At 39.7% G+C, this 8,841-nt stretch overlaps 1 protein-coding gene across 1 annotated transcript in view; it reads right to left on the bottom strand.

The window, feature by feature from the left end:
• Nucleotides 1-510: 510 nt before the first annotated feature.
• LOC136871879 (uncharacterized) overlaps nucleotides 511-8,841 on the bottom strand; it is a 34,118-nt gene continuing 25,787 nt past the window's right edge. Inside the window, exon 3 of the mRNA XM_067145538.2 lies at nucleotides 511-2,855. Coding sequence (XP_067001639.2) covers nucleotides 2,824-2,855 — 32 coding nt within the window. The 3' untranslated portion in view covers nucleotides 511-2,823. The remainder of the gene's footprint in view (nucleotides 2,856-8,841) is intronic.

Below are 8,841 nucleotides of genomic sequence, written 5' to 3'. Positions count from 1 at the left end.
TAAATAGTTGTATCATTTTGTTTTCGGAAGTGAGCAAAGTTATGTCAATTGCAGCATGCAAGTTATTTAACCAAGTAAACGTATCAAAGTAATTTGACTTTCGCTAATGTCTCGTGTAGACTTGTGTGATTTTCATGTACGAGCTTTGAGGTTGAGTTTAGAGTTGTGCGATTTATTTGAAATAGAGGATTGAGAAGTCAATGTCAGTTTTATATGTCATTGTGTGGTTATAAAAAATTAAATAGTCATCAGTATTCCAACGTTCCAGCTCGTAATTCTGGAGTGTTCAGTATAATGATGTCTTAGTGTCGATATCGTCGATATTTAATGTCTCAGCTGAGCGTAGTGAACTGTCATGAGAGCACACGCCAAAAATAATATCTATGTTACATGAAAAGCATTAACCTCCCACTGACATTGTGTATCTTCTTTTAATATGCTTTTAAAATAATGTCACTGCAATAAGGAATGTTCAAGGACTTCGAAGTTAGGTAATAAATATCAACACTCTAATCCCAAATGTACAATTTATTGATAACTTGTAATTACATGTATTTACAGTGATCAGGCAAGTAATTACTAGTACATATCCTTTAAAATAATGCCATAGACATTGAACATATTGAGTATAATTGGACTGAACTGAATACACAGAATTCTGAAAAGACAACAGTCATAGGTAATATAGAAATGTAAAATAGGTAACGGGAAGCACTTCAGATGTGTCATTTACATACAAACATAACTACACCTTTTACTGATAACAGAATCACGTACTGTAGATGTGCATTGTTATGCATGTCATTGAATAAATAGTTGTCTAACACGGAAAATATTTTTTACTAATTAATCCTTCATCACATAAAACATACAACATTCATTTAATGTTAACGAGATTATTATCAATTGTATGAAAGAGGACTTGTAGGAAAAAGCATTAAACTGATAATCTAGGATATATTGGAGAACAATTTAATTAGGATAATTTATGGGAAAAACAAAATTTATAAACATAATTTATGCTATATATTTAATGATGAAATGAATTATATTTTATAAATACCAAAGTGCATAATATTAATACATTTCCTTGTCATGCAACTGTACACTTGCGTAAATAACGTGAGGGTAGCAAGATTTGTCTTAAAAAAGTAGACATCCTTAGAAGAAGAAAAGGACAATTTCAAGAGATCTGTCCGAAATTTTGAAAATGTTATATTTATTTTATATTTATTTGTTAAATTTATTATATAATGGAAAATATTATCATGTATAATTTCTTCACAAATCATTACGTCAGTTGTTCCTTCAAAATTTCAGTGTGTTTTCACAGATTATTTTAATACGTTTACCTAAGAAAGAAGAAGAAAATAATTTCACATCGTAGGGGTGTTTCCTTTAACCTGTGGTCATTACAAAAGAGGAAATTTGGGTCCTATACATTTAGAATTAAGAAATGAAAAGTCAATAAAAATTATCCTCGTAATTTAAAAATATTTCAAAATAATGTCTTAATGACTTTCACGTTTGGTTAGTTAAAATATTGTAGTTCTTACAGATAATCGATTTTTGGTGGGTAACTAATGATTTAATGAGGTTACTACTAAAGTTTAGTTACTAAATAAGTCATGTAATCTATTACGAAATGAATATGGAATAACGTACGTATAGAAATAAGTACGTTACTCCTTAAATATAAACTGGGACACTTGTTAGTCATTAAATGAGATTCACCGTGAGGAGTTAATATCTCCTTAGCTGGTTATTTACAAAAATGAAATATACGTTACCTGGTAATATTTGTTTCAAAAAGAAAATATCATTTCTTCTAACCAAGTAATCTCCTCACTCAAACATAACTTCCACCCCCAATTATGTAGGCCTATATATTTCTTATGTAAGCCGCGAGATTCACTGAAACTATCAGGACTGGCATTGTACAATGAAACAAAAGCTATGTCAGTGATTTTCGTATGAAAGTACACGCTGTATTTCGCTGTTGTCTAGAGACTGAACGTTTATTCATTTTCTTATAATCTCATATTGCTATAATGTATGCTTAAATGTACATCTGTTTTTATTATAAATGGAACGTTTGCAGATGTAGGCTAGTTGTAGAGTTGTAACATTGGACATGGGATCATTTAAATTGGTATTTATACTATGACTTGCATATGCATTACCGGTATCTTATAACAAAATGCTGGAACGAAGCAAGTTCAGTACAAGTAGGGTAATTGCTTTAAATTTTCTTATAATCTCCTACTGATATGAAGTATGCTTAAATGTATCCGTTTTTATTATGAATGGAACGTTTGCAGATGCGGGCCAATTTTCAAATTATTTTCTCTTATTTAACTTGCAAATTTGAGTGCTCCCTTCACGTCAGTCTTTTTGCCAAATCACAATTGCCGTAGAGTACGAAGAGACTTAAGGTTCCTATGTTCATTAAATCAGTAGCATGGTGTTCTCGTGAAGTTTGAAAGATGATCGATGCGTGTTGAGCTCGTACCTTATTTCCGTATCGACATGGGAGAGGAGAAAGTGCGGTGCGTTAATCTCCACTTAGGCTGTAGCTACGCCAATGAAGATACATTCTTTGTACCCAGGCAAATGTGTTCTTTGACTACGTAGTTATCTTAGGAAGAGAAACTATTGAAACTTCGTTGTATACATAATAATAATAATAATAATAATAAAAATAATAATAATAATAATAATAATAATCGATCAGTGTTTTCCTGTCGGTTTAGTATAATTAATTGTTTTGGAAATTGACCGTGATATCCTAGACGATGAGTTTATAAAGTTGTAATATGTTGCTTAGCATACTCCGTCTTTCACCTTGTAGTATCCTGTGAAAATAAACAAAAGAAAAACATATTAGTTGTAACGTATGATATTTGAAAGATGAAAGTCAGTTTACAGGCAAAATATATCCTTCCATCATCCAGTTTTCAGGCCGACTAAGTTTACCTTATTCACAGTGGCGGCTGGTGCAGAAAATCAGTTGTGTGCTGTAACCCATCCCCACTCCAAAAAATAAAAATATTTAGAAACATACCGGTATGTGGTTTTCAAGGGGCTCTCCACTTAGTTTTCCACACTGAACAAAAACGCAAACAATCCCAACACATATACACATTCCTCATAAAAGGAAACTATAAAAATATATAATTAGACACACAATAACACCTGCAATGGCAAAATATTCACGAACTCAAACACTTGGTGTGAGCGCGCCGAAACAGAACTTCCGAATGTTACCGACATCATTAAAATGAAACCAGCAACATCGTAATGAAGAATTACATGTTATGTTTTTATAATGACATTTATAAACTAGACATTTTTAATTAAAGAAAATCACAATATCATGTCCTTATTTTGACAACATAAAAAGTACAATTTTTATAGTTCATCGATTTACCAATGTGGCTATAGAATAAGCAAGTTGGTAGTATTCTGTCCTCTTTGATATTAAAAGACCTGGCGGGAACAGCTCTACAGTATTTTGTTTTCCCGTTTGCTTTGAGCGATTCCCTATCAAATACTACCGCTGAGTCAAGAAGGTGCCAGCTGCCACGTTCTCATATCGATCGTAACGCAAGTGTGACTAGTGCTAGTGCTGCCTCTCTGTGGTCGAACGAAGAATCGCTGAGAAGTGATGTCTTGGCTGTTGTTCCCACAGCCTATCGGAACACATTCTCTTTGAATCGGAGAAGTTCGGCACGCATGCGCAAAAGGCAGAGCTCCTGGTTTCTGGCTAAAAGCTCGCTGAGCTGTGATGGCACAGCACCCGGCGTGGAGCGCACCAGTAGTTACCTGGTTGTGAGGGGAGTTGAATAATTTCCTATTCTTTGGCTGACGTCATTTTCAATGCACTGTATTTCATTGTAGATAATATTTTAAACTAATTTATTTGTGTGGTGTGGTGCAGCACTTCAGCACATTCGGTAGGGCCGCCCCTGCTTATTCATAAACTGAAGATATCAAATTCACTTAAAGGAACATACAGCAATGACGAAAATAATGATCAGTACGAACAACGACCAAGGTAAGATTGAGCTTATGGGATTAAATTGTGGTATGATTCGACTTAGAAGGAGGAACAGTGTGGTGAGGGAAAGAATGCTGGGTAGTTGACTAAGAAGACAAATACAGTAAATACGGTCGTAAAGGGTAGAATAACATGGATACCTAAGATGTGTTCGTCAGACACGGCATTTCATGACTTCAAGGTAAATATGCTGTCCACCTGATCTCTATCTGGGAGCGCAGAATGCCAACCAAGTGTCCTGCTCATTTAATATTGCACTACATTTTTACTTTCACCTTCTATATCTGACCACCTTTGGCCATTTCTTGTTCTCTTCCAACCCCAACTGTATTACGTTTGCTAGGTTTCAAGGATTTTCGTTTTCAGATTTTCATGGCTCTTCCCTTTGCCGATACTTTTATTATTGAAGGGGTCGGACATCTTCCTCATCATCCCTCTCTACCTGTCTGATTAGCGTTAATTATCATGCACTGTTTCCCCTAAAAATCAATGACAAATACAAGAAAAGAAATCCAACCCGTGGCGCTACAACGCATTCAACAATGTCAAGACGATCACTGCCCAGCTAGATGACCTGCAGATACTGGAGTGCCACGTTGTCAGCGTGACGAAATCCTTAGCCACATGGTCTGAACTGGTCGGGAATCGAACCGGGAGCCACGAGATAGGCCGTAAAACCAATAATCACCTTTCACAGGTGAGTGTAAGTAGACGGTACTCATTAAACATCAAGGAAGCGGCGAGTCCTCGCGGAGGCATATAGACTTCCTGCAGAAGATTTTAAAATAGAATCGCCCACTGTAAGCTTAACGTGAATCCAACGTGCCATAACACTATTGCAGATGATAATTATATGACATAAATATCAGAGTCTGACTGGGAAGCTTTCTCCTATCGAAATCCAAACGAAATAGCACAGGGATAGCCATCGAAAAGCGTTGAAGATGCGCTCGGTGTCTTCTCAGTAAGAGGACCACACACCGCCCTTGTGCATGACCTCTTCCAGGCGTGTGGTCATGGAATCGATTAAGACAGAAACATACGTGTTGTCATCTGCAACCTCGTCTCAGACCGCAGTGGCATTATCTCAGAGGGCGTCGTTCGTATCTGACACAGGATCAGGCAAGTTCTCAACCGTTACGCTCTTCGTCTCAGCTCACATGTTCTCGATGGGATTCATGTCTGATCCACAAGGAGGTCAATCGACCTGACCTTGCCTTGCGAACCATTCCTGAACTGATCAGTACTTGTAGATCGGACGTAGGTCTTGCTGAAATTGTACAAAATCGGCGGGATGAAGCATCATCACGGAAGGGATCACAATATTCTCTAAAATGTGCATATATTGTCCGGCGGTGCGACGTTGCCCGATTCTGTACCACGCGAGAACTCATCCAACCCCAACACGAAACAGACACTTGATACTGGCCAGAGCGCCGATGTTCGGCCGAAAGTGAGAAACACGCCTACCGGCGCATCGTTCGTGGAGGGAAACGTGCTCTTTTGGAGAATATGACATTCGAACAATCACGTAGCACGTTGTCCTCGGCAAACGTAAGGGGGTGAATTTTCAGTGAGCTTTTGTTTCTTAACCCCTCGCCGGGATTGTAACCTTGCCTCATTCAGGCGTTTCAAGGCCGTCTTCGAGCTGTCCGGAAAATGTGTGGCCTGGCATAGTTGCACGGAGTTCATGAACGGGATGAATAGGCCTCAGCGATGAGCGATCGTCCTGTTCCTAGGCTGAGACCCGCCACGAACCTGAGCCAGCATGTCGGCTTACGTCTCTCGATTCCCAAAAATGTCTTTTTCAACGAAAGCAAGTACCCGCTCATGGATGTGAGGTCTTAGGTGTGCCATAGTTTCCGGTAGAATGAACCACCTGTGTGTAATAAACGTGATAGGAGATCTTGCAATCTGACTGATTTGTCCGCTGTTGCTGAAGCGGAGTGAATAAATAAACAAACAAACAAATAAATAAATAAATACATAAATAAATAAATAAATAAATACAAAACCATCCCAAGCAGACTTGAACAAGCCACCTGTCCGCTGTGAACCTGAGTCAGTACCCACTGGGCCACGGCACTTCACGGACAATTACGCATAACAAATGTCTAGCTGCTATCTTACACCTCGCTCGAATTTAAGGCCGTTTACAGGAAACGGAGCTATCTAATTGCTTCCCACACTCGTAGATACTCCCAGTTATGATGGCAACTTCTATATGAGTAATGTTTAATTGCCCCTGAGTATCGAACGAGGAACCACATCATGTTTGCACGTGACATTGTTCGTTACTGTATAATTGGATAGGATTTTCAAGCGCGCTCACTTTCTGTCTCGACAAGTGTACATATAACAATTGTTGGGTGAATTAATTAATATGCAATGTTCAAGAAATAAATTTTAGTCCCTTTCTTGCATGCTCACAACAGCAATGTACTTATACACATTGGGCAGGGAATGAAGATAATAGTAAAATCACGTTTCTTATTTGTCTACAAATGGCGATACTGTTGTTCGTTTGCGGTACTTGAGTAGTAATTGGAAGTTTCACCTAACACAAATCAAAGTGTGTGGAAAGTTTGGTTAGAGTGCATGGAATTGTACATGAGTCATGGGAGATGGTCAGGATCATGGCAAGGAAAGAGGGAAGCAGCTCTCGTCAAATGAATCCACTCTCATTTCGTTGATCTTCAAGAAGTCTATTCTCAGAGGCAGCTGACTAGAGTGACAGCGGTGGCAGCCATAAGGCATCTTTGGAAACGTTTCCAAGAGACTGGATGTGTTGTTAGGCGCCCTAACACTGGTCGACGAAGGGAAAATACCCCAGCCTAGGGCCTTTTTGTGCGGCTACAATCTTTGTTAAACTGCCAAGTGAATACACAGCACTACAGACAAACCTACAACAGTGATCAAACCATCAGAAATGGACTCAGACAGCCTGGTTTAAGGTTCCCACGACCTGCTAAGGCTCATCATAGACATCATAGCCTGAGACTGCACTTTCTAAGAGACCATATTGAAAGGCGGCTATGACGTGGCACTTTTACTGAAGAGTTGCGATACTATTCACTCTACGAGTATATGGTTCAGATGGTCGTCTACGTGTTTGGAGAAGACAAGAAGAACCATTCCAACCCAAAATAATTCGATCCACAGTTGCTTTCGGAGGCAGTGTAAGGTATACGCATGTATAAGTATTGCCACAAAACTGATCTCTTTATCGTTCGGAATGGGAGATAATGCGCTCTTCATGCACGACTGTGTTGACCCTCACGATGCCAATGCCTTTCGTCGATTCCTAAAGGAGCACAATTTGCCAAGAATGGAGAGGCCATCCAGCAGCTCAGACTTGAATACAATCTAACAAGTCCGGGACCAACTGGAACAACACATTCGATGTCGAGTGCAACCTGCTCAAACGTTACAACTCAGTGAAGAAGCCCTTGTCAATTGAATTTACAGAGTTTTGTCAGATGCTTGAAAAGGTGTAGTGAGGCTGTAACTCACAGTAGCAGAGGGAATGCACCGTACTAAAGTGTTTTCTTAACAAGCTTCCCTAAAAACGCAGGTCTCGTCTCTACTTTAATGTCCGCCTCCATAGCATAACGGTTAGCACTGTTAGCTGCCGTTCTCGGATGCTCGGGTTCGATTCCCAATACAGCCAGAACTTTAGAAATGGCTGGACTGCTATGTTGTTAAAATTTTACAAGTAGCTAACCTCCATTGGCGGGTGAGCGTGAAAAGAGCTGCACTACTCCAGTAAGAGGACACAATTTATTTTTTACCATTTTAATGTAAGACAATTTGTTAAACAAAGCCATATACTTAGTACCCTAAGACTATTTTCAAATTCATTCATTGTTCAAACAAAAAGACTGTGTTTAATATTGCTACTGTTTTTCCTTCAAAATGAAATAGTATCAAAATATTGAGCAAATTAAGAAGTGACTAAATTCATTTTCGAGCAGTGTTTTTAAGCGTGCCTACCTCTGTGGTGTAGTGGTTAGTGTGTTTAACTGTTACCCCGGAGGTCCGGTTTTGATTCCCGGCACTGCCACGGCATTTGAAAAGTGGGATGAGGGCTGGAACGGGGTCCACTCAGCCTCGGGAGATCAACTGAGTAGAGGGGGTTTCGATTCTCACCTCAGCCATCCTCGAAGTGGTTTTCCGTGGTTTCCCACTTCTCCTCCTGGCAAATGCCTGGATGGTACCTAACTTAAGGCCACGGCCGCTTTCTTCCCTCTTCCTTGTCTATCCTTTCCAATCTTCCCCGAGGTGAGGTGAGGCCGCCTGGGCGTGGTACTGGTCCTCCTTCCCAGGTGTATCCCCGACCCAAAGTCTCACGCTCCAGCACACTGCCCTTGAGGCGGTAGAGACGGGATTCGTCGCTGAGTCCGAGGGCGTAACCAACCCCGGAGGGTAAACGGATTAAGGAAGAAAGTATTTCAGCTCATTCAGTAAGGAATTAATACACTCCATTCTGGTAAAGGTTAAGCTAACAAATTAACAAATTACATTTTATGAGACATTTATTACAATAATAGACCAACACTTTTTTCGTGGGATATTACAAAGTTGTTTGATGATGAAAAGCATATCGAATACCCGTTACTGCCGCCTAGAAGGGCCATAGGCCTGCGAAGACAATTTAGGGCCTGCAAAAAAGGCGTGTGTCCGTCTCTGTGATGCAGTGGTTAGCGTGACTATCTGCCACCCCCGGAGTCCCGGGTTCGATTCCCGGCTCTGCCACGAAATTTGAAAGGTGGTACGAAGGC

Source organism: Anabrus simplex, chromosome 4 (assembly GCF_040414725.1).
Source record: "Anabrus simplex isolate iqAnaSimp1 chromosome 4, ASM4041472v1, whole genome shotgun sequence".
Classification (NCBI taxonomy): domain Eukaryota; kingdom Metazoa; phylum Arthropoda; class Insecta; order Orthoptera; family Tettigoniidae; genus Anabrus; species Anabrus simplex.
This window is presented reverse-complemented; position numbering and strand designations above follow the sequence as displayed.